Here is a 27261-nt window from a genome sequence, read left to right as displayed (position 1 = left end):
AAGCTGTCTATATAAAATTTCTTTATCTGTTCTTTAAGGTGATCTCCCTTAACTGATTTTGACAGCTTTGCTCAGCTTTACAGGGAATCCCTCTAACTTACCTACTATTAATAATGGGGTGTCATACTCCACAGCTTTTCTTTTTCTGAGAACAACACCAAAACCACTGAGGAGGATCAACATAGCTGTAGAACTCTTAACAGGCAGCAAAAAAGGCAAAAAGACTAGAAATGTTCAATGGTTTTACTTGTCTGGAAAGTCTCTGCACATCTATTTGAAATTTCCCTGGTGATTATTAAAGGTTCAGAGTAGCAAAAGCTGCCCTGTGTATATCCATTTGAATCCATGATAAACCCAGCTCAAGAAGATAATTTGATGAAGAACATTCTCTATTGCAAAGCCCTATTCCAGCGGCCCTTGAAAGAACTGGTTTTGATGAAACACACAATGAAAGGAAAATTTCATAATCCAAATATTGAAAATGAGAAATCCAATAATTCACATTATTCAATAATATCCAAATTATTCAATAACAATTTCATAAAATGTTACTGATTTTATTTTTTTCAGTAATTTACCACACTTGCTACAGAGAGAGGATGAAAATGAAAACAAAACAGAGGTCAAATGTTTTCATTGAAACTAACATAAAAAGATGTTAATACGGAAGTGGGAATGCAGGAAAGGAGAGCTGTGGACCGTGAGAAGCGCAGACACTGAGAGAATTAGATGTCTGATTAATGAAACTAGTAGTGAGAAGAAGCCTAAAGGGACGAGTTAGCAGAATGAAATATAGCAAAGCAGCATGGAAGCTGCTTCCATGCACCTGATTAGGGTCATGAACAGGTACACGTGCTGCAGAGCCAAATATAACAGAAGGAAACAGCCTCTAAAGTGGAATCTGTAGACTCAAGGTGTTAAGTGGAGTTGAGAAGACTCCCGCCTGCCACAACATGAAACTTGTTCTTTCTAGGGTCACAAGCGACCTCCATGTCACCAAATGTAATGGATATTTCAAGTCCTTGGTTCGCCTGACCTCTTAGCAGCATTCAACGTTGTCAACTGTGCCTGAAACAGTTTCTCCCTGTGGTTTCCATGACCCGCCACTCTCCTCATCGTCCTTTTCCATCTCTAGTTGATACTCAGTTTCCTTTACAGGCATCTCTTTCATGCTCCTTAAACACTGTAATTTCTGTAGCAGGGCCTATTCACTCCTCTCTCCACACCTGTTTGCCAGGCATTGGATCTACTACCCTGATTCCCAAAAGGCCACTGACTCAAACATCTGTCTCCTGAGATGTCTCACTGACAGCTCCACAGGCATCTCAAATACACGTGCAACACTGAGCTCATGTCTTCTTCCCAAGCCAGTTTCCCAGCAGTGGCATCAACCACCCAGTCTAGCTCAGGCTAGAAGACATAACCAGAAACACTGGAGGAAAATGGCAATGGAACAATATCCATAAAATACTGAAAGAAAAAAGCTGGCAACCTGAAATTCTATTTCCAAGGAAAATATCCTTTGAAAATGAAGATAAGATAAAAATAATCCCATAGAGACAAAAATCTATGAGAATGAATCTACATTATAAAAACCACTAAAAAAAATCTTCAGAATGAAGGACAATGACACCAGCCTGAACCATGAAGTGGCAGGAAAGAATGAAGAGCACCTAAAACGGGTAAATATAAAATAAAGCTTTAGTATCTTCAAATACGCACACACAAACAAAGAGAGCAAGAGAGAGAGACAGAGAGACTATACAAGTTTCATTTAAAAACTTGATTGTTTCACACAAAAATAACAATACTATGGAGTGGAGTCTATGCAGAAGTAAAATGTAAGATAAGACCACAAACAGAAGGCAAGTTAATCAAATTATACCGTTGTAAGGTTCCTACACTGTTCATGAAGTAGGATGATATTATTGGAAGGTGGATTTTGATAATATAAAAATGAAAATTGTAATTTTCAGCAACCACCTATAACAAAGCCCTCAAGAAATTCCCAAATATTAAGTTCGAAGGAATATAAGCTCACAATAAAAACTCAAAAAACATCCAAGAAAATATGGTTACATAAGCAGGAAAAAAAAAAGACAATAGAATTAGATGCACACTGAGCTCAGACAGAAGATGTAAAATAAGCATTTTAACATGTTTAAAAATTAAATATGGGTATTAGGAATGTAAGTGAGAGACTATAAATAAATAACAGATCAGATTTTTAAAAACAATATAAAAATTCTATAACCAAAACAAAATAACCTGAAATTAAAAACTTAGTGATATGTTAAAAGGCAGACTACTCTTGGTTGAAGAGAAAATTAGAAAACAGAAAGTTAGAGCTGGATAAATAACCAAAAATTAATACCACAAACTATTCAAAAATGAATTCAATTGAATGTGTGTGTATGTATTTCTGATTCATAAAAATAAATTTCAATTGATTTACAGACCTAAACTCAAAAACAAAGCAGAACTACAGAAATATTCAAAGAAATTTTAGGCAAATATATTGATGAATTTAGGATAAATATGACTTCTTAATATAACATTTAAAAAACAAAAGACATGTAGACATTAATAAAGTTTGACTACATCAAAATTTTTTAATTCTAAAGGATAAAATACTATATAAATTAATATAAAATAAGATTAAAAATTTACAATAAAAAACAAAGATTGTTATCCAAAAAATAATTTTTAAAAAGCCACACTTTTGAAAAATAGGCAGAAGATTCAAAGACTCTTCATTGCCAATAAATACATGAAAGATACATAATTTCAAGAATAAAGAAAATGAAATAATGAGTGTTAACTTCAGATTTTTAAATCAGAATATCTATAGTCTGGGGGTATGTGAGTTGTTATGATGGCTGTGGAGAGGAATTCAGCATTATCAATCAAAATTTTAAATGTACGTAAATTACAACAAGCAATTCACCTTCTTAGAATCTATCTTAGCTAAACATTTACATCTATGCAGAAGTAGGAATATACAATGACTATCATTTCATTTCTGTTCATAATAGAGAAAACAGTTACCTCTGGGAGGAACTGGAATTGTCAGTTACTTATTTTATTTGTAATGTCTGAATTTTTAAATTAGATTCAGGTTTGAAATTTAAAATAGTGATGAAAAAGATATGGTAAATCCAAAAATTACTGAATTACTAAGAATTACACAATGAAATATTAAGTGAAAACACTAAGGCATGTTTGAATAATCTGTGACACCATTTGGGTCTCCCAAGAACAAAATATAGCATTAGTTTATGCACAGAAAAGATCTGAAAGCCTGATTAACTAAACAGTATGAGTAGTTTTCTGTAAAGAAAAATGAGATTTGAGAATCTGAGAATGTTGGGAATGGGAGACCTTCCTAACAATACTTATTACTCTTACATTAAAAAAAGAAAACTCACAGACACACAAAGAAATTAAACCTTCTTCCATCTGTACCATTTTTATAGGTTCCACATATATGCGTTAATATACGATATTTGTTTTTCTCTTTCTGACTTACTTCACTCTGTATGACAGTCTCTGTATGACACAAAGAGAAAAACAAATATCGTATATTAACACATATATGTGGAACCTAGAAAAATGGTTAGGATGAACCGGTTTGCAGGGCAGAAACAGAGACACAGATATAGAGAACAAACGTATGGACACCAAGGGGGGAAAGTGGCGTGGCAGGGGGGGGATGAATTGGGAGATTGGGATTGACATATATACACTAATATGTATAAAATGGATGACTAATTAGAACCTGCTGTCTTAAAAAATAAATAAAATAAAATTCAAAAAAAACCTTCTTCCATCAAATATGTGTAATTTAAAATTAATGTAATCATGGAGGTTTATCTTTTTTTCCTAAATTTTTTTTACTTAAATGAAAATTTTAAATGGGCATCTGTGATTTCTACTAGTCTTTCAGCGTATGGAAACTTCTTTGCAACCTAACCTGAGGAGATACCAAAATTGTTCAGCCTTGCAGAACAAAACAAATAAATAAAATTCCACAGTGAACACTCATTGCCAGGCTTTTTCTACCTTATGTTTATGAGCATGCCTCTTCTAGAAACAATAACACCCAGTGTAAGATGACTCACTATTATACAGATTTAGATATATTGCTAGTCAACTAATGTTTCCTAAAACAAAACAAAAAAATGCTGAAACGCCTGTTACAAAATGACTACTCTATGAGCAGCTGTTATTCCTGGCTCCCAAGGACAGCATCTAAAGAGCCATTCTATTGTGTAACCCACCCCCAGGCCAGCTAAAAGCTGAATGAAAAAGTATAAATTGAGATATTCTGGACATTGTACCTTTCCTACTTAGGTCCCTTTCCCTCACCTAATACCATTCACAAAATCCCCTTTTAATAATACCAAGTTACTTTTAAAATTTGGTTTCATTAAAAGTCTCCGCTGAGATGAACAGCTAGTATACCAATTTACAACACAATGATTTCTTTACAGCTCAGTTATTAAACTGAAAAAGAGTGTTTATAATCAAAGTGCTGACACAACGTTAACAACAATGGTGAGAAAGGCATTGTTAGAATATGGCTATCACAGTTGTTTGTTATTTGTCCTAGAGGGAAATCATGTTCCAATGGCTCTTCTATAAAACATCAATTAAAGAAATGTCAATACCAACATTCTCAAGCTGCCTTGTAAGGAGCTCTCATTTTAGCTGACATATCCATAAATGACACTAAAGCCAATTTTCAGTGCTATAGAAAAATTACAAGATTGAAGTACCTCCCCACAGCCTTATTTATCTGACGTGTTCATTACAGAAATGCAAAACCATAAAATAGGGCTGTCTGAGCTGGGAAAACAAAGACTAATTAATCACATTAATGGAAAACTAGCTTACAAAGTGCTGATCAACAAAACACGGAAGAACAATTTCTGGAGATGGGGCTCAGTTATCAGGGTTGAAGAGAGGATGGAATCTCATGTTAGGATGCGGCTGACAAGAATTCTGAGTGATTAGGAAATTGAATGACCAGTTTCCTACAGTAATCCTCTGAATGGAAATTTCACAGGGTCCAATAAATTTTATACCAGCAAGTGAGTTCCCTAATTTAGATGCTCACACCTAATTTGTGTTATAAGTGAAAATATATATTCATTCAACAGATATTGGTGAATCACCAATATTGGGTCCTAGGCACTGGGCAACAGCAATGAATGACAAAGACACACTCTGGCTAGGAGAGAAGACAAACTAAATCAGTAGATTATTTAAGGTAAAGGATGTTAAGCACTTGAGAGTGGGCCATGGAGTTCTCTAGGGAAAGGTGATGGCAGCAGATCCTGGCCTTTTCTAATAGGAAAGGTTATCAGAAAGTAAGAGAAAGAATATCTGGTAAGGTTTCATAAGCCATGAAAAAAAAGTCGATGGCCTGAAGCCACTGTAAGGTTTGAATGCACCAAGGACATATAACCTGATTTATATTTTAATCAGACCATCCCAATTGCTGTGTTGACAGACAACAAAGGTTCAAGGGTGAAGAGAAGTTAGCAGGTTACTACCATATCCAGGAAAGAGGTAATGAGCAGATTAGTCTGGATTATGTCAGCCGAGGTGACTAAGAAGTGGACAGGATACTAGATTCATTTTAAAACTAGACAAGACAGGATCTGCTGTCAGACAGATATGAGGTATGAGAAAAAGAAAGCATCAAATCTAACTCTAAAGTTCTTGGCCTCAGCAACTGGAAGGCCTGGAGATACGGAAGCCTGCAGAATATCTAGAATTCAGTTCAGGACAGGGTGAATTTCAGCTATTGGACATGCTAGAGGAGATGCTATCATAAAGTTGGCCACAAGGGTGAGACTGAGCTGGACCAGAAATGCCCAAGCCATCAATGCCTAGATGCTGTTTACAACCATTAAAGCTATGAGATGGGATGAGGTTACCAAATGGGTTAGTGTAGAAAAGAGGCCCACATTTTGAACTCTGGGGAGTGAGAGGAGAAGCAGAAGAGTGCAGGATCCTGGAAGCCAAGTGAGGACTGCTTCAAACAGCAGACAGTGATCAACAGAAGTTTCTAAGAAAAAGTGGGGCAAAGCCTATGACTGGAATAAATTTAAGAGAGAAGTGGGGGAGAAGGGTCGGAGAGAGTGAATAAAGATAAGCCTTTTCAGGAATTTTACTATATATATAGGGGCGTGGAGAAATAGAGTGGGAGCTAGTGGGAAGAAAGATCAGGAGAGGGTTTTTTGGTTTACTTGAAGATGGAAAAAATAACAGTGTGTGGATGATAATGAGAATCATCTGGAGAAGGGATGTGGGCGAGAAAGGGATGAATTACTGTAACTATGATCCTGTGTATAAGAGAGCGGATGGCCTTAGGAGAAGAGATATTATAGATATGAAGCAGGTAGAAACATTAAGATCTCTATTGGCGTCTTCCCATTTCTCCATGAATATGAAGACACTTCATGAGGTGAGGGTGAGGATGGAGAAGATGGGGAAGCTTGAGGAGAAAGAAGATATGAAACAGTCAATCAGGAGAGTAGTAGAGTGAATGAGTGATGGGAATGCAACATGAATTACCCACACCGTTGAGGACCAACCTCCAGTTACAAACTGAAAGCAAGAGCAATCTGCATATGGGGTGTTTCTCCACAGCCATACTCAGCTACAGAGGTGCAGGTACAGAGTAGATAGATAGTTGGATTTACCAGGGTTGAGTTATACCAAGGAAGAGTAACAAAGTCAGAGAGTGGCAAGGGAGCTATGTGCAAGGAAATATAGCAGCTTAAACAGAAGTAAGGACATGAGGGGAGGGAGAGACTGAAAAGTTGGGAGCATTGCTGAATCATACATCACAGTGAGGTGAAAGGATTGCTGGAGTCCCAGAACCAGAGGGTGTGGGCTAGACAGACAGAATGTAGTCAGAGAAAGAGATGCCTGAAAATGAAAGATGGCACTGAAAATACAACATACCTAGTGGAACGCCGAATGGTTAAGAGTGAAAACTAATTACCCTTTCAAAAGGCTGTCTTTCTACTGTACACCCTTTAGTTCTCTGTTACTGCAACAACAAATTACCTCAAATACAGTGGCTTAAAACAACATAAGTATGTACAGTTCAGTAGATCAGAATTCCAAAATGGGTCTCACTGGGCTAAAATCAAGGTGTCAGCAGGTCACTCTCTTCTGGAGGCTCTCAGGGAGAATCTATTTCTTTGCCCTCTGCAGCTTTTAGGGGAGCCCACGTGCCTTGGTCCTAGGCCCTCCTCCTCCATCTTCAAAGCCAGCAACAGCAGGCCACGCACTTCTCACATCACATTACTCTGACCTTTTCTGCCCCCCTCTTCCTCATTTAAGGACCCTTCTGATTGCACTGAATGCACCCAGGTAAACAGAATAATATCCCTATTTGTAAAGCCAGCTGATCAGCAACCTTAATGCTATCTGCTACCATAATTCCCTTTTCATGCAACATAACATACAGGTTCCAGGGTTTAGGATGTAGACATGCCGGCGGCAGGGGGGGGGGGAGATGTTCTCACTACATTTTAACGATTTAAATACTATCATGCAGCCATATGTATGAAAGGACGATAACAGAAGAGGAAATCATACTCTCTGTTTCAAATTACATCCCCCCAACCATTTATCTTTCTAATGTCATTCCTTACAGCAGTATAAAATTTACTTTGAGGTTTGCAGAGCACCTATCTGATAGCAAGCCAGGCATATGCTCGATAGCAAGGAGAAGCACCTCTATAATTTAAGACTGATCAGAGGTAATCTACATGGAACTTCACGGCATTTACATAATAGTATTTCCAGGATCCTAAGCAAAGTACTTGAAACTGAACATACATCTTACTTTGTTAAAACTGTACAACATTTGGCTTTCAAATAAAAACCCAGCTGGTTTATTCTTTCTTCCCAGCATGACCTTCGATAGCAAATAACAAAGTACATGACTTCTTCATCCTGCCACTGGACTAGTTTTTGCCGTTCGTGAGAAACGCCTGCATTGCACTTTTTTTTCCCCCTCCACGCTTCCTAGGGATCTCTTTCCTCATTGCTAAGGAGATGTGCCTTTTAGCCCAGTGACCTCCGGGCATGCACATCCTGGTGTGCAGTGCAGTATGCTATGCTCCCCATAATGTCAGTCATTATTCTTCCTGACTTTACTTGTGCTCTCTGGTTGAAGCACTTAAGATTAATGAGGCATTTGTTCTCAATCAAGAAGCTATTTATGAATATAGTTCCACTTACAAAAAGCTATGTAGATTTCTCTTTCTCTCTCTCCATTACCAAAGTGGGGTAGGGAGGGATTGCGTCTTTTGAGCAAAAGGGAGAAGAATGAACAGAAAAAAAAAAAAAGATTTGTGACTTTTTTAGCCTGTAAGCAGTTCCCTAACATAAAGGCCTCCACATCATAGCTATGCTGTCAGGATAACTGATATCCTCAAATGCGCTGTTCTGTTTGCTCAAAGTAAAATAATTATTACCACCTTGGCCTTTGTGAGCCAAGGTTTAAGTCTGCAGCTGTTCAGGAAAATCTGCCTCCTCAGGAGGGAAAAGGTAATTCTGAACTCAAATGCGTCACCTCAAATGGGAGAGTGTGGTTTGGCTAGCGGCTTCCAGGGACACCTCACTGGAGAGGAGAATTGGCACAAGCAACCACTTGGCTACACACAGCCATGGCATTCAACAAGAATACAGCCTTTCTTTTTCTACTAGTTTTACTGTGTCTGAGGATCAAAGTCAGCCTTTCAGACTGACAGCCTCTCACCACCTGGTCTTGACAGTATCCCATGGAATAAAAAAAAAAAAAAAAAAAAAGAAACACAGCATAAACCACATCACAGGGAGCAGGCGTGCCACCACGACCGCTCAAGGCCACAGCCAATCAGATCTAAACATCAATGGCTCTGATCTACAAAGCCAATTCAGAGCTCCTTGTTAAAGAAAAATGCCAACTCGGTTGTCAATTGGGAAACTAGATTCAGGGGATTATCCAGCTCTGGGAAAAGGTCCTCCAGGCAGAAACTAGAGTCAATATGAAAGAGTAAGGACACTGCTCTACTCAACCACCCAATAACACTAATCAGTCCATATTACACTATTAGTGCTGACTTTATTTTCAATGTAAACAAACAAAAATCATTCAGATACATTGCTCAGAATTAGGCCGGTTGTTCAGCCTTCTTTCCACTCTAAAAACAAGTAACTGAGAAGAGTAAAAAAAAAAAAAAAAGAGTGTAGGCCTGAGAGTGAGAGGCCTGAGTACTGCCATGAATCTGGGCTCTCTTACCATATAGAGGGGTGATCCTGGACAAAGAAGTTACTCTCTCAAACCCCTGGCTCAGTATCTGTAAAATGAAATTTCTGAGATAGATGAAGAATTCTTTAGTCTTTGCTAGTACTAAATTTTATGGAAGCTAGAAAAATTCTATCCTTGCTACTTATATTGGTTTATATTTAAATCAGCAGTTATTCTGAATCTGTAGGTCAAACATTTTAAAATGAAACTATTACTTTTTTTAAAACACAAGACTTCCAAGAGCCAAATGACTGGCAATTCTAACATCTATGATCAGTACCCCTATTTTTATTTGAGGAGTTGCATAGGAGATATAATGGTTGTATTATGCGATAAGGGTGACATAATCCTTAGCCACATACATTTTCTTTAATTATCTCTACCCTAAGAGAATTCCCATGTCAGAGAGAAAGAAGAGAAAGCACTGCCTTCAGATTTAACAGAGTGCGGTTAGGGTTGCTTCGTATCAGTTACGCCCTATCTATAGGACCAGCCTCAATGCAAAGTAGGAGTCAGACTCTACCTATTAGACCACCTTCCTCCATTATTAGCCAGAGTACATAGAGTTATAGGGACTGGGATCTCATCATTCCCAAAGATGAGTTACCAACTTTCCAAGAAGTTGATCATTTTTACCTGAGCCTTAAGGGTAGGGAGTTAAGACTAAGGTATATGGGCTTCCCTGGTGGCGCAGTGGTTAAGAATCTGCCTGCCAATGCAGGGGACATGGGTTCGAGTCCTGGTCCGGGAAGATCCCACATGCCGCAGAGCAACTGAGCCCGTTTGCCACAACTACTGAGCTTACGCTCTAGAGCCCGCGAGCCGCAACTACTGAGGCCGTGAGCCACAACTACTGAGCCCGAGTGCCACAACTACTGAAGCCCGCACGCCTAGAGCCCGTGCTCCCCAACAAGAGAAGCCACCGCAATGAGAAGCCTGCACATCACAACGAAGAGAAGGCCCCATTCGCTTCAACTAGAGAAACCCCATGCGTACAACTAAGACCCAATACAGCCAAAGATAAATAAAAATAAAATAAATTAATTAAAAAAAAATAAAGACTAAGGTATATTCCAAAGATTAAGAGTTCAGATAAATGTGTTCCAACAAATGACATAGATTCTTTAGCTCATAAGCTTTAGCAACACTGTGGGGTTGGGTTTTTTAAAGACCAATACCTCAGGTACTTCCAGATTTTAACTTTGTGATTATGATTCATGCAGAGAAAACACTTCACTTTCTTTCAAAAGCCAAAAAATAGCTATGTGCAGCCTTGGAGGGCATGAATGGCAACCACTACTCAATCTATAGATGCCACTTATTTATAATCAAGCAACAAAAATAAATAAACAAACAGCACCAAAATGTTTATTTTTAATCACTGCAATTGCTTATTCCACTCTTTGTAAGAGGAAAGAAGATGCTAATTCCAAATGATTATCAAGGTATAGCCTGTGCTCATATCTGTTAGTCCATTTAAAAAAAAAACAAATAAGCAAAATAAAGACAGTGAATAGATAGGTGGCCAAGGTGAAAACCTATTTCATGTTTGGGTTTTGATTTCTTAAAACCATTTTGAAAAAACAAAACAAAACAGAATGCTATGTTTGTTATACATATATAGTACAACTTTATTATTCTACAGAGTATAATAAATGCTCTTCAATAGATAATAAATGTGTGCAATTACCTAGTTCATGTATTTCATTATACAGAACGAAAATTCTAACCTTTAAGATGTTTTATTTTAATTTTCCATTTCAAAATCTACCTTTTCATAGCACGGCAATATCCACCCAACAATAAAATATACAACTGTGTATTTTACTGTATTACTTTGCAACGAAAATATTTAAACAAATTCTCCTAAATTAAGAGCAAAGGGATATATTGAAATAAAAAGAAATCCCGAGGATGATGTGCATTGCCACAGATTCCTGAACATCAGATAGATAAAGTTATAGTAAGGCCTTTAAAGTCACTTTTTAAAAAACAATGAAAGTTTCCTGGAACACATAAAATCTACACTGATCCAGCCAATAATTACCAATGTCACTTCCAATTCCTATACTTTTCTGTTACTCATCACCTCTGACCAGGTTAAGAAATACAGGAATAAAGTTAGATTTCTTGAAGTTGCCCAATTCTTAAGGAAAACTAATTAAGGCAAAATGGAAATAAAAAACAACACAGAATCAAGGGATTTTAGGGTGAGAAGAGGCCTTAGATATACATCTCTAGTCGAACCTTCTCACTACGTTGCTTTTAAGTCTTCCTGTAATTAAGATTTTAGATTATAGGTATGTGAGCTACTGTGTCTACCCCTCCCTTCCCCCCAAGAATTACATATGGTGATTAAAAAAGCTCCCTAGTAAGGCATAGCACAAATGATACTTTACTTGGACTTTTTCACACTGACAATGAAAACCTACAGCACAGGCTTAACGCTACCCTGGACAGAAGACTGGCAACTCAAGATTTGCCAGAGTCATAAATCTGAGTATGACGTGACTTCCCATATGTTAAATTACCAATCTTCCCATGAAGTTTTCACTCCCATTTTGGCATTAAAACAAAACCTCACAGTGACCCCCACCGCAAAAGAAACATCCAGATTTCCTGCAAAGAAACAACCACCAAAAAGCTACATTATTCCTAAATTTTAAAAAGAGAAAATCTTACCCATATTCCTCTTTAACCTCTTAACCTGCTTATATTTTATTCTTTAGAATTCCATTTATAAATTCTTCAGAAGATAGTATAGAAAATCCTCCTGTGATTTATTAGCATATTACCTCTTAATACTCCACAGAGTATTCAGCACATAGATTATTATTTTTTACAATAAAAGTATTTAGGTTATCAGTTCATTTCCAGACATTTAACTAACATCCTCCTTCACAATTAGAAGTGAAGCCCTAAAGTAAGTTCAGGAATTTTACAGAAATACTCAGACTCAAAAACAATTTTTCAAAATAGGGATAAAAAAGAAAATGGTAGGGAAAAAAAACCTGAACGAAAGCAATACAAATTCTGTATTTTTACAGTGAGAATATTACATTATATTTTTAATTAGCAGTAACTTGTAGTCATTATAAAATGGAAATCCATAAACAGATTAGACACAAAACTCTAGTAATTTAGGTCAAAAGTGATTAGATTCAAATTAAGACTCAAAATAGCAAGAAATACATTCTAGAATCAGAGTAATGACATTCAACACCTAAAAACAGAACTTGGTAATGTTTGGAATGCACTCTAAAGTGCTACTATAATGAAGGAGTAAAAATGGCTCCAAAATGAATTACATAATCACAAGAGGGTTGGAAACAAACAGAGTTCAAAATAAAATACTCTAATAAACGCAAATATAGCTTTCATACAGATCTATTTATCTGAGCAGTACTGAAATGGGAAAACAGGCACAAAGCAATGATATTTAATTAGAACTATGAGATATACAACCTGAATGTCAGGAGAGACAGGTATGTGGGGAATTATTTCACTGTTTCATTTCACTTCATTTGAATGTGAGCAGGGAGCTAGGATTCTAGAATCCAAGTTAGGGTGTTATTCAAACTTTGTAACTAATCTCTCCCTCTAACACATGCAGGTAAAGCTGCAATACAGCTTGATGTTTCTTATTTTAGATGACATAAGTGGCTAAAGTAAAGAAATAATAGCAAAATGAAACAGAGTGAGGACTAAACCAAAACTGGAAATGGTGAGAGCACTGAAGGTCACAGACCAAGGTCACAGATAAAGGCTCTGCAAGTTCAGAAATGATCCAACACTATACCAGGTGTTAGGGGTGTTATAGAGAAAAACGAGACAAAGTTCTGGCCTCCAGTTACTTAAAAACTAGCAGGGCAGTTTGGTCCGGAGCAACTTCCACGCTTTACAATTGGTAAATAAAAAGACAGCTGGTCTGTGAACATTGATTCCAGCCTTATGTACATTCTCACCCACCAAGCCCAAGTTGAAGCTGACAGAATCTTCTAATGTATGAACTTATTTACTTAGTTATGGTCTGGGACTGGATGAAACAATCACTGACATGCCTTTGCTTCCAAAATTTAAATAATTGATACTTATCTCTATGATATAGTGTTCTTTTTTTCCCAGCTTTATTGAAATATAATTGACATATTGTATAAGTTTAAGTTCTACAATGTGATGATTTGCTATTTCTATATATTGAGAAATAATTACCACAATAAGGTTCATTAACACTTCCATTACCTCACATAATTATCTTTTGTGATTAAATCATTTACGATCTACTCTGCTCTCTGTGGTGAGAGCATTTAAGATCTACTCTGTTGGCAACTTTCAAGTATCTAATAAAGCATTGTTAACTACAGTCACCATGCTATATACTAGATCCTCATAACGTATTCATCTTGTAATTGAAGTTTGTACCCTTTGACCACCTTCACCCATTTCACCCACACCCCCCGCCCCTGCCAATCACCAATCTATGCTCTGTATCTATGAGTTCAGGGTTTTTTTAGATTCCAATAGAAGTAAGAGCATACAGTATTTGCCTTTCCCTGACTTATTTCACTAAGCATAACGCCCTCCAGGTTCATCCATGTTATCACAAATGGCAGGATTTCTTTCCTTTTTTATGGCTGAATAATATTCATTGTACGTGTATGTGTATCGACACACACAAACACACACACACACACAACCTTTTTTTAATCCATTCACCCATCAACAGACACTCTTTTTAAGAAGAATCTTTAAAAAATAGAACTACCACAAACAATTCTCACACATACCTTATGAAAATGAATACAAGGTGTTTCAGGCTACCCTTTTCTTACCCTCAAGATACTCAAAGCACTAATCATAAAAGGAAACAGAATTAACTGAAACAATCACATTTGTTGTATAAATACATATCCCAAGCAAAATATGCTCTTGGAGTGTTTTGTGTTCATGATGAATAAGCCTTACCTTCACAAACCATGTTTAAAAAGAAAATCCCAGGAAATAATTAGTAATTAGAATTAGTAAAATAAAAGCCAGCAATGAAATAGCGTTTGACCTCAGCTGCTTCGTTAGATTTCCATTAGCTTTTTTAGAGCTTCTATTTATCAATAAAAGGAGGTCTAGGACTCCTCTGGAACCTAAAACTAACAGTGTGAGACTGATTCCTAAGAAAGCAAGTTCTAAGTGTACTTTCAAAATGCAATCATTTCAGCCACAAAATCCAAAGAATCATACTTAAGTACTTAGTAAAAAATTAATATTGCAACACTCAATGCCACACTAAATAAGGGTGTTAAAGCCAAAATATCAATATTATCAGTTACTTCTCGGCAACGATTAAAATAAAATTCAGTTATTTCTCAGGAGAAAAATTTAGAAATAGAGCTTCATGGACAAAGTTCACTCAAAACGAATAAACTGAAAAAACAATAGGCTCACTGAGAATTCAGATAATTTCCAATTAGAACTAAGAAATTATGTAGGTCTAAAAAAATCAATGCAAAGCTGTATTTAAGAGCTCCCATTTTTATTGCAAATTAAAAGAGATTTACATGGTATCAATATTAAAATACAAAAGGCACACGGTATTTTCTGAGGGTGCGGAGGGGTTAAGGTTAATAGAAAGATGCTTCAGATCAGTTGCAGAGACTGATTAAGTATTTCCTTCTGTAGACATGCTAAAGGAAAATGACATAATTGATCAGAAGCTGCCTTAGAATCAGGGTGGCTGGCCTAGGCCTGGCCCTGGCTCTGCCATGCAAAGGACAGTAGTACCTTGGGTAACAGGACTGCTCGGTGTGTGAGCACAGGAGCCAAGCAGTAACTGTGGATGGAACAGAGAACTCTTCATGCCTTGGTGAACTGGATTAGAATATCTCTAAATTCTGAATCTATACTTCAGGGTGAATGAGGGGATATCATGAGTAAAACTGACTCTACAAGGCTTTACTTTGGCTCATATAATATGACTAGAACCAGCTTGATAAATAAGAGCTGAATATATTTATTATAGCAGGACTTCATGGCTGTTTTAAAGATGCTGTACATTTATACAGTTTTTGTTAACATAATGAACACACCAAAGGAAATACCAAAATGTTATCTGGGCCCACTAATGAAAAGAATTCTTAAGTTGGAGATGTTACCTCTAATATGAAATCAGATTATTTGGACTATAAAGAGTGTCCATATTTTGCCCCATTTTCCCCTCACTACCCAGAGTGAATGCCAGCTATAAAAATCATACAGAAAGACATTCTCACAGATGCCTTTAATTTATAGTCACCATATGTCTATTTCAACACTGAGAGCTAAACATACATAATCATGACATAAATTTTCCTCATGTAAAGCATTGTCCTTCAGGTTTGTAACTTTGGTTGCAAGGAAATTTACTTCATTAACATTAGAGATCATTAAGGAATAAAGCAAATGCTACGATTATAATCCAAATCAAGCTGAGCATCTGCTCTGAGATCAAGAGTGAGGGATACAGTCTTGAGATCTGATCGGTCTTCACTTTCAAACATGTTCTGATACCTCTTGAAAGAGAATTTTTAAGAAAAGTTAAGGTAGCACATAATCAAATGGCAAAATGGGTGACATGGTGGATTAACAGAATGGAACGTAATGCTTGGATGTAAGCTAAAGTTTCAACAGGGTCTTCAGGAAAAACTGTTTAGGTGAAGAGAAATCTGTGTTCTCCAAGTGGGGAACCATTTGTGGTTGAAGTTTCTATCTCAAGTTCACAGCAATGCCTAGCACAGAACACTCTAAAATTTTCTAAAGTATGAATGTACGAATGAATAAGCGGGGAAGATCTCACGCTAGTGAAATAGTTGTGAATTAGCACAGCTTCCTGAGAGGTCACTGAAGATTCCCACCTTCACTGTTACTTAGAAGACTTATTTTCAAGAATTGCAAAATAGAGCCGGGCAAGAACATAAAGCAATACTTTGGACATGCTCTAATAAACCAGTAGTCTCCACAGGTTCCTGAGCAAACGGTGATGCCTAGAAATGTATTTAACATTTCCACAATGGATATAGAGCTACCAGGTAGGATGATTTGGAAAGAGAAGACAAGAAATACAGGTAACTGTGGAATGGCACACAAAAGCATTGTGTACTACCTTACCTGACCACTAGATTTAAATGGACCCACAGTGGATGGAGTGAGAAAAGGAGCTAAAAGATACTAAAATTAGCCACTTACTGCTGTCCATGCATTTCTTTTGCACCGGGCACATAGCCATCCATCACAGATCTCATGAGAAGGGATACCGTAACAACCTATAAAATAATAGTATGGACCCATTAATTAAAGTCTTTTGCATTTTGACAATATTACACATTTTAGCACTGAACAAATAAAATCGGAACAGCAGCCTACCATACCATTTTTGATTCTCACTGCTTAGAACAAAACATTAGCAAGGCTGGCTCAAAGATACTTTTGGTTCCCATGCCTCATAGCTAATAGGATTATCACTGCCAGAAAAAAATGAGAGTGTGCATCTTAATAGTTACCAGTGCTCACAACAGTTATTATAGAGAATACTGATGATAATACTTAATGTGTGATTAGAAAATTTCTAAATTGTCAATTCTAGTCCTTTACTCATGCAAAACATATTTCAAAATAAGTTGCAATTTATGAAGCAAAATTTGGGTAAGTTTTAAAATGACACAATAAATAAACTGTGACACAATATTTATGCACATAAAATCAGTGCATAAAATTAATGTAATGTAAAACTACATTTCAAAAATTATGTTTAATTAGCTTTAATTTCAGTGATAGGAACAAAGGATGCACAATTCATAGTTAGTGATGAAGAGCTGTCTTCAATTCTATTTGTCCATTCAGTACATGCCTGACTCAAAATAACAATGTAAAGAGATAGCTGATGATATAAATATATGTAGCAATTATACGGTATCAACAAACATGTGTTACTCTGGTTTCCTGAAGAAAGAGTTTTAAAAGATTTAAATGAGTAAAATTTAAAGGAGTAATTTTTAATATCAAATTTCTATAACATTTGACATGGGAAGAGAAAATAACAGAAATGTAATTACCCAAAGAAAAGCCTATCATAGTTACCCAAGACCATAAAGTGTTTAGTTCAGGCACATGTTTATAAAATATTATGGCTAAATTGCATAGCTAGTGCATTCTGGAGTCAAGATTAAATCCAAACTTGTTTGTGAAATGGTGCACTGTCTCTCATATAAATATAATCACGTAGAGTGAATGTGTATATATATGTGTATGTGTGTTACAAACTGACAGAAGCAAATAAGAAGTTTTATATAATTACATTTCAAGCACATGATGTTCAAATTCCTTGGGGAAGATGAAAGTATCTAATAAATAAATGCTAGATAGCCAGGCAAGTTCAACCTTAACACAAGACTGGTATTACTCTGGGGTAAATATAGAAGGTAATACCTTTATTATAAATCATTCATACTACACTGACAGACTCACACCATACATAAGAACGTTAACAGAACATTTGAATTGGTAAGAGTTGGAATATTAAAATGCTTTAAAATAGAATTGCAATGTTTAATAGATCCATTTTATACATTTTAGAGGATTTAAATGGCAGACCAATCTAAAAAAATGTATTTGCCACTTAACCCAATTATGTAAAAACACCAAATTGAGACAGGTGTGGAGCCTAACTTTCTCAGTCTTGGGGGAAAACAACCCTAAGCACTTTTTCCCCCCGGGAAGGCAATGAAGATCTCCCTACCCTTACAAAGAATAAAATTTTAACTCGATAATTAAATTTAACAATAATTCCCCAAATCACCAAAAGAATACTCATTTCTCTTTCAAAAGTAACAAAGGAAAACAGTCATGAATCAACATTAGAGATTAAAACTCAATTTTTACAAACTTTAAGTAAAATTCAAGCACGTGAAAGGAATCCCACAATGACCCCACATTTGGACCCCAAACAAACAAACAAACAGAACCAGACAGATCTGTTCTCCACTGATACCACATAAAATTGGAGGAAAAAGGATGATTACACCTATTCATACTTTCTTAGAAGAAATGTGATAAAGAATGATCTAACCATTAATAATGCCAACAGTACAATGTGATAGATTTGGCAAGTTACAAAGGGGTGAGAAATAGAGACTATGTGAAGCACTGAAAAGCCAGCGATTAATGAGTGATAGACTCATTTACTTGCATGAACCCGTACGCGGCACTTTGCACAGGAAATCAGAAGACTTGTTCCATCCTCTTCCAGGAAGGCGTTAGGTGGAGAATATTCTATATTTTCCTCGCTATAAATAAAACACATCTCTGGAATGAGGGGCTTAGTCTTTCCTCCTGAAGTAACCACTTCATCTAATTTTGTCTCCCATCTAGAATCATTTTCTTCATTGCTGCTATCTGGCTGAAAAACAGAATATTTCCACGTGAGCAAAGAACATGGAAAAGAGCTCAGATCACTTGCTCTGGTCACTCAAATCCCCTAATAGCTGTTCATCCACTAACTTCCAGCTGCTGTACTTCCCCTTGTTCTCCCGGACCCACTATTAGCTCTTTATCAGTGCCGCTCCTCAGGCTCCCATCCAGAAGCTAAGCTGTAGGAATGAGAGGGTATTCTGTACATCTGCTGGTACAGAAATCGATGAGCTACTAAAACTACGTTCTTAAATACATAGTTCATGAAAAGCATCAATTCTTCTGATGAACGTTTTTTGCTTCTTTATTTGCACTAGGTTAACAGATCTGATTTCATTTACTGAAGAATCTTACCTGGTTACACCTGAAGGAGTATCTTCAAAGACCTCAGTTTTAATTTGTACAACAGTATTTAGAGAGTTTTTGAAGGCTTTTGACTCACCACAAAGTTTTAAAACAGCGAGACAGAAAGATCTAGCAAATGTCATTAAATAACAAAGGATAATGTTCAAAAAGAAATCGTCACCTCTCACCAAAATATACAACAAATATTCAGTGTTTATTTGAAACTAATTAATGAACTATCTTATTATCCCCAGAGACCCTATATTAATAAATTTCCCCAAATCTTATAATTTTAGTTGGAATTTTTTAATTATCGGGGAAATATACAGGCAGATTATGATACAGAAGCAAGAATCAATATAAAGGTAAGTTTTTCCAAGAAAATACAGAAAATTAGTGACTAAATGGGAAATAAAAATAAGGTTAATCACTCACCAGTGTCACATTCAAAGACAAGTGAATGAACTACTTCCTCTATTTACAAAGGTCTGAGAATGTGGCACATCACACATATTCATGCTCTGAAACGTCTAACCAGAATTACTAAATGTGGAACTCTAGGAATGATGTGATCTTGAGTAAAATATTTCTGACTCTATCAGTGAAAATATAACCCAGAACACAATGTTCACATCAACAGACTTTAAAATATATTGTATCTAAAAACGGATCTGGTAGTTTTACTCTTACCAGATTCTGAAAGATCATTTTGTCTGTGTTAGTGCTGGAGAATGTGGCCCTCTGTGACCTAAGATGCTATCAGCATAACATATACAAAATGACTTCTGAAAATAATATCATGAATGGCTGGCTGATGAGGGTGAACTGGACAATTCAGTTTGCATTGAGTCCTGCTGTGTCTTCCTGCATGTGTTCTTCCTGCTGTGTCCTCCTGCATGTGTCTTCCTGCTGTGTCTTCCTGCATGTGTTCCACATGGGAAGATGAAGAGAGATATTTTAAATGTGGGCCCAGAGCCGACATGTATATGATTGAGAGTAATATTTTCAAACATAGAGACTAGATCTAAGTTCTCTTTGTAAGCTTCTACTATTCATAAGCTTTAAGCTCTGTGTTTCTTGGTGAAAGGGGTAGAAAGAAAGGTTGGAATTGCCCCTTGACTGAAATAAACCAAGACATTTAAAAATGATAAAGCACTGTCACAGAAAAGTCTCTCAAGTGGCACTCAGGAATTCCATTTGCTGCTCTATGATAGCCATTAGCTACAGAAGTACTAATGTCTTCCTCTTCGTGTGCCTACTAACCCTACAGAGATTCACCTGTGTTTTCAGTCACACAAAGTGCTGCAGTGAAAGGAGACGTGGGCAGGGGCCCCTCCCGCTGGCTACCTTGTAGTAGGGCATGAGCAGAGCACAGATGGCACAGTGCGGCTCCATTCTGCCCATGGCTGCATTATACTCTTGCTCGGCCACAAAGTTTGGGGACTTCGTCTGCCAAAGGTGGACCAGAGGCTTTGCCCAAGACTCGGTTTCTTCCACTTCCTCCTCAATCGATGGAACCTCAGGCAACTCTTAAGAGAAAGGGTGTGAAAACACAGTGAGCAGGGGACTCAGGTTAAAACAATAACCCTGATTATAAAAGAAGCACACACTCCCAAGTACCTGTGATATTAATGTCAGACAGGAAACCTATTTTATCTTTCAAATATATTCCGAGAGGTGAAACAAAATCTTCATCGTCCGCATCATCACCGGAGATCCAACGCCCACACAGACCACCCTCCTTTCCACTCCTTCCCCATCCCTGCCAGGAATCACTGAACCGCTCTCTCCTCTCAACTCCACTCCTTCTGTGTTTCTTGTGCTACCATGATACCTCCCAGGGTAAAAGGGTTTATATGTGTGAGATTATCTTCCAGCTAGCAGTGGAATTTGCTAGCCACTACCTGTCTTACCGATATTTTTAGTTTTCTGACCTAACACTGTGCATGATTTAATAAAAATTTATTAATTATATTTCATTTAATTAACTTTTAGGTTCAAAATGCATGTAAATAACATTTACAGAGCACCTATCATGTGCCAAGCGATATACTGCCATTACATGGGTATAAAAGACGATCCCTACGTCAAATCTCATTTGTTCAATGTGATTTCCCAGAGGGTCAAATCTCTTAAGCATGTATATCTGTTAACATGAAAGAGGCATAGATCTATGCCACAAAAATGACATTTTACAAAAATTTATAGAAGGCCAGAAAAATACAGAAAGACATAACAGGTTAAGAGGAAAAATTCCTCAAGCCCATAGCAGAGGACAGTATATCAAAGCGGGTGGCAGCAACCACAGCTACCTCTAGTACTTGATATCTATATAGCTGTGATACACTCTAAACTTCCTCACCAGCTGTCTCAGGGCTACAAATAAATACTGTAGAGCAATGTCCTCAAGTCCGAGAAGGGGTATACCTATGAACTAATGTGCTCCTGTCCTTGCCTTGTTGACTTACCTGTTTTAGAAAAAGTCAAAGTGGATTTGCTCAAGTGGAAAATAGGAACAGCTAAATTAGGCTGAAAATAATTCAAAAGACATCAAATGCCAACTGAAGCACAAGGGAACGTTCCTGTTTCCATGGCGGTGCTGGTGGTGGTGATGGTATCGGCAGCGGCAGCAGCATTATCATTTACAGTGGAAAATGCTTAGCATTCAGTCAGAGGCGGTGTTTGAAACAAAGGTAAGAACCTTTGCCTACATGTGAAATAAAGTAATCTGACACTAAACGTTAACAGTTTCCACCTCAGTTTCCTTATAATACACAATAGAAGACTTACTGTGAAGACCAAAATTTGACAAATGAAAGATGGGAGTGAAAGTTAACCAGGAACTTGAAATACCAAAAAGTCTAATAGCTAATATCTCCAACATACATACTAAAAATGAGATCTAAACTGAAAAAAAAAAAACCTTGGGTTTGAATAACTTGGACTCTACTTATTGGCTCACAATGAATTTATCGTATCATTTGCTTTATTAAAAAAGATGGAAACTCACAAGGCGGATGATGCTTTTATTCCTTTAGATGGTCATAAGATAAGGTGATGAGTTCTCAAAATATTTTTAGGGATTAAGGAAATATTTAATTCCTAAAAGCCTAGTGAAAATGAACAAGAAGTACGGGAAAAGAACAATTCTTAACAATGGAGCCAGAGAGCAGAAAAGTGTGTGTGCCAAGCCCTCTGGCAGACTTGGTCTAAGACTTGATCTAGGACACACCTTGAACTTGTCCTCAGACTCAACACTGACCTGGTAGAGGACCCTGTTCTACAGCTGTCCTGCCCCCAAATGAGGTCACATTCTGGCCCAAAGAGCATTTGTCTTCTGTTTGGATGCTCTCCAGGCCAGAGTATGCAAAGCAGCATGGCAGGAACACTGTGCAGTCCCAAGTACAGGAACTGTCTGTCCAGAGACCTAGCTTTTTTTTTCCCCCCCCACCGCACCACACGGCTTAACAGGATCTTAGTTCCCTGACCAGAGATTGAACTTGGGGCCACGGCAGTGAAAGCGCTGAGTCCTAACCACTGGACTGCGAGGGAACTCCCCCAAAGACCTAGCTTTAAATTCTAACTCTTTCCGTAAGATAGATTCTCATATGGTGATTATTCCTTTCTCACCTATTTCAGGTTTTTTTTTCCTTTTTAATATTAAAATGAAATAGTAAATGTAAAATTTCTTTTTAAATTCCAAAGTACTAAAATTCTTTGTAAATTCTGAAGTGATTATATAATGCACATGTTATTACGTAAAATCCATCCAATTATCTTATTTTCATATGATCTGTCAATTCCATGCTGAATTTTATGAGAGGGGAAAAAGAGACGGCATTTAATCATAAGTACATGATAATGATTATTCAGATTTTAACTTAGTTTTATTTTTATTTATTTATTTATTTGCGGTACGCGGGCCTCTCACTGTTGTGGCCTCTCCCATTGCGGAGCACAGGCTCTGGACGCGCAGGCTCAGCAGCCATGGCTCACGGGCCTAGCCGCTCCGCGGCATGTGGGATCTGCCTGGACCGCGGCACGAACCCATGTCCCCTGCATCGGCAGGCGGACTCTCAACCACTGCGCCACCAGGGAAGCCCTTAACTTAGTTTTAAAAGTCAGAAACATTGGCACATTCTTGACGGTAAGTATTTTGTCTTCCTGAAATTATCTCATCAAATTATTCACCCCTCCTCTATCTCCAAGAGCTCTTGCTTACCTTTGAACCATGGTATTGTTCAAGAATAGACTAACCTTAGCTATTGCCTTTCCCAGACTCATGATATTCATGTAAACTACAAGCCTTAAATATTCTGGGGGGCAAAGTACTTTCAGGATATCTACATACTCTCATCATCACACAATTCCAAATGAAAATCCTCCCTTTCAGCCTCTAAACACCTTTCCTGTTTCTGGTCTCTTTTTAGTGTACCTTCTTCATCCAGTTACTTTTGAAAAAAATACTTTCTATCTTCCAATATACGGAAGAGGGAAAATGTTTTTTGCATCGTAGCTTCTAAGTGTTTTGATCATTTGGCATCACTATGCCTAGGAATTTCCTCTCCTCCTCCTCTTCTTCAACTATAGTTAACTAATGAACCTCTAAAGGTACACTGTAATCTCGTTGGTATATATTTACTTCCCTATATGATGCATTTTGTAAGATGTCAGGCAATGAAAATAGACCACACTGTTTTAAAGATTTTTTAAATATCAAATTAGTTTTCACAACACCTTTACAAAAGAAGAGGGCAGGGGCAGATATTAAACATACAAGGAGGGAGGAGATATGGGGATATATGTATATGTATAGCTGATTCACTTTGTTATACAGCAGAAACTAATACACCATTGTAAAGCAATTATACTCCAATAAAGATGTTAAAAAAATAGTTACCTATTATATAATATTAAGATATCAATAGTATCAGTAATAATTAACTAGTAATTGTTAACTAGTAATAGTTAACTAGTAATTGATTGATTGATTAATACTGTATTGTATATTTAAAAGTTGCTAACACAGTGGATCTTTTTCTCACCACAAGAAAAAAATTTGTAGCTGTGTGGTGATGTGTGTTAACTAGGCTAATTTTGGTGATCATTCCACAATATATACAAATATCAAATCAAAAAAAAAAACCATACAAGGACATGGACATTGTAAGCATTCAATGAATACCAATGTTTTTATTACTATAATTATCTCTTTTTTTAATATACCAGCACAGCAACATTCAGAAGCTCTGAGTCTCACCCCGAGTGCCACAGTTTGCTATAGAATCAAGAGAGAATGAGGCAAAGGAAAGGTCCCTTGGTGCAAATGCATCAAAGTTTGGGAAATCTGTGAAAATGTTACCAGCATAGAACTCCCTTCTTTCCCAACTGTATTCTCAACAAGAACAAAAGAAGAGCTAATAGTGTAACAGCAGTTCTCAAAGTAAGGTCTGTGTACTCTAGGAGACACACAACACAATTTCATGAGGTCTGTATGGTCAATTTCATAATAACATGAAGGAGCAACTATAATAAAAATTAATTTAAAAAATAAACTGAAAAAATAATAACACGAAGACGTTATTTGCCTGTGTCACACTGCTGACATCTGTAACGGTGAGACAAAAGCAATGAAGGGTAAAACTGTTGGTGCCTTAGCTTGAATCAAGGCAGTGGCACCACTGCAGTCGTTATATTCTTGACTATCTCAAATCTGCAGTTGGCGGTGGGGGGGTGTTCTCTTAACAATGCCTTGATGAAGCAAAAAAAAAAAAAGTATCAATTTTATTAAATGTGCAATAAAATGGGATGTATGCATAAAGCACTTCTGCCGCACCCTGAAGTTCAATGGTTGTCTTGGGAAAAGCACATGTGCAATTAATTGAATCACATGTTGAATGAGCTGCCTTTTTCATGGAACACCATTTTTGAACGAATGACTAACAGACAAGCTATGGTTATTCAGACTTGGGTATCTGGCAGCAATGGAAGTGAACAAAGAAAGCTTTCATTTTAACAAAAAAACTACGGACAGTATTTGTTGACAATGATGAAATTCAAGCTTCTGAGTCAAAATTAGAACTTTGGAAAATTTGTATCCACTTTTGTGAGCTTGACAGCTTCCCAATAATTAAAGCTATTTCTAATGGAATTGATGGTGAAAATAACAAATGTATTTTTTTAATATTATATAAAAAGACCTGTATGACACAGATCTTTGTTTACCAATGCATGACGTTACAAAATCACGCATGCATGGGCATATAAGAGCCACTCAAAGTGCAAGACAGACCAATGAATTTTTAGCTTAATAGAGAACAAAAAGTTCACTGATGGGATTTCAGATTTCATGTTGCAACTAATCTTTAAAAAATCACCATTTGTCAAGTTTTATGGCTATTAAAATACTGTACCCCTTCTAACCATGTATCCCTAGTAAGCTGGACTTTCTTCAAATATACCTCAACCAGAACAACATGGTCCAACAGACTGAATGCAGAGCAGACATGAGAATCCAATTTTTATTAAACCCAATATTAAAGAGCTCTGCAAAAAATGTAAAACAACGCTGTTCTTCTCTTTATTTTTATGGTTTGGGAGAACTGTTATTTTCTTATAAAAATAAATGTAACTCTTTATGCATTTATTATTGTTACTTTAGATTTTTCCATTTTAACTTTCAGCAAATAAGTACAAAACAGAAACAGACTCAGACTTAGAGAACAAACTTACGGTTACGGGGGTGGGCGGGGGGGGGAAGTGGGGCGGGGAGGGATAGACTGGGAGTTTGGGATTGACATGTACACACTGCTATATTTAAAATAAAATGTCTTTCCATAAAAAATTTTTTTTAATTAAAAAAATTTTTTTTTAAAAAGAACAAAAAATAATAATTGTTTTAATAATAGAAAACATGAATAAAGATGAGAGTAATTTGGGGTTTTTAACCTAGAAAATAAAACTAATTGATGAATTCAAGAAAAGAAATGTAACTGTTTATGCATTTATGATTGTTACTTTAAATGTTTCCCTGTTTTAACTTTCAGCAAGTAAGTACCATTAAGGTAAATCCACGGGAAGGAAAAGGGGGCAAAGGGGCAAGGGGGCAAATGGGGTGGGGAGAGAAGAGAAAGGAAGGGAAGGGAAGGGAAGGGAAGGGAAGGGATGGGATGGGAAGGGAAGGGAAGGGAAGGGAAGGGAAGGGAAAGGAGTTCAAGAAAGGAAATGAAAAGAAAGGAGATGAAATGAAACCTCTTTGGGGTCCTCAAAATGATTATGAGCATAAGCAGTCCTGAGGAAAAGACTGAGAATCACTGACTATACATGTGCACTTTCACCCAAAAGTATTAGTATCACGAAGTCACTGTTGAACAACACAGCCCTAATAAAGCTGGTGTAGACTGTGTTCTCACAGTCAAGCAAGAATCTCATCAACGGTTTTCCTCAATCAACGAGTAATGCTTAAGCAAAAAGAAAACAAGTCAATACTGCAAGAAAGCCTTCTTTTCTCATTTCTTCAAGGTCTGCAAGGTTTGCCAGCTATAGCAGGGAAGAAAAAAAAAATTCTATGCCGACACTTAATTATCTTTTTTCTTGGTGGGCCTCTTACCGCATGGCAGAAATCTAGACTCCTGGACTGTTGTATTTACAGAAATACGAGAGGAGATGTGTTTCCTTTGTTAAAGCGGCCTCCTATGAAGGACAGCCAGCCCCCTGACAAGCACTACTGTGGTGGGGGAATGGGGAAAACAGACATGACCCTGGATAAACGTACTGAAGTAAACCACTGAAAACACTGCTGTCATACCAGCAGCACCCTCAATGGCTGCTCTAAAATTTTCCAATCGCCACATCACTAAAAAACAATCAGTAGAACCTACCTGCCTACAAACCAAGCACCAAGCTCCTGGATCACGCACACAGTATCCCAGAATATTAAAAATATTCTTTCTGACTTACACCTAGGAAACCAAGCTTTTGCCTCCAACTCCGAATATTTCTGGCAGAAATAAAAGCTCTTGGAGAAAGGTAATAGAAATAGATATGCATATAGAATCCACTAAGAGTGCTCAAGAAGAAATAAAAGTTAAACCACAATATTTGATTTATACTTGTGACAGCTGGGTACTAAGAGGTCAACCACAACTTCTGCCTCTAAAATT

General features: G+C 37.0%; 1 protein-coding gene across 4 annotated transcripts in view; it reads right to left on the bottom strand.

Annotated features, from left to right (window-relative positions):
• KDM4C (lysine demethylase 4C) overlaps positions 1-27261 on the bottom strand; it is a 409962-nt gene that overhangs the window by 147729 nt on the left and 234972 nt on the right. For all 4 annotated transcript variants that reach the window (XM_030877155.3, XM_030877156.3, XM_060300914.2 and 1 more), the window contains 3 exons: positions 20447-20628; positions 18530-18743; positions 16535-16611 (listed from right to left, as the gene is read on the bottom strand). In XM_030877155.3, coding sequence (XP_030733015.1) covers positions 16535-16611; positions 18530-18743; positions 20447-20628 — 473 coding nt within the window. The remainder of the gene's footprint in view (positions 1-16534; positions 16612-18529; positions 18744-20446; positions 20629-27261) is intronic.

Source organism: Globicephala melas, chromosome 6 (genome assembly GCF_963455315.2).
Source record: "Globicephala melas chromosome 6, mGloMel1.2, whole genome shotgun sequence".
NCBI lineage: Eukaryota > Metazoa > Chordata > Mammalia > Artiodactyla > Delphinidae > Globicephala > Globicephala melas.
Note: the sequence above shows the minus strand (reverse complement) of the source record. Positions and strands in the feature narration are given on the sequence as shown.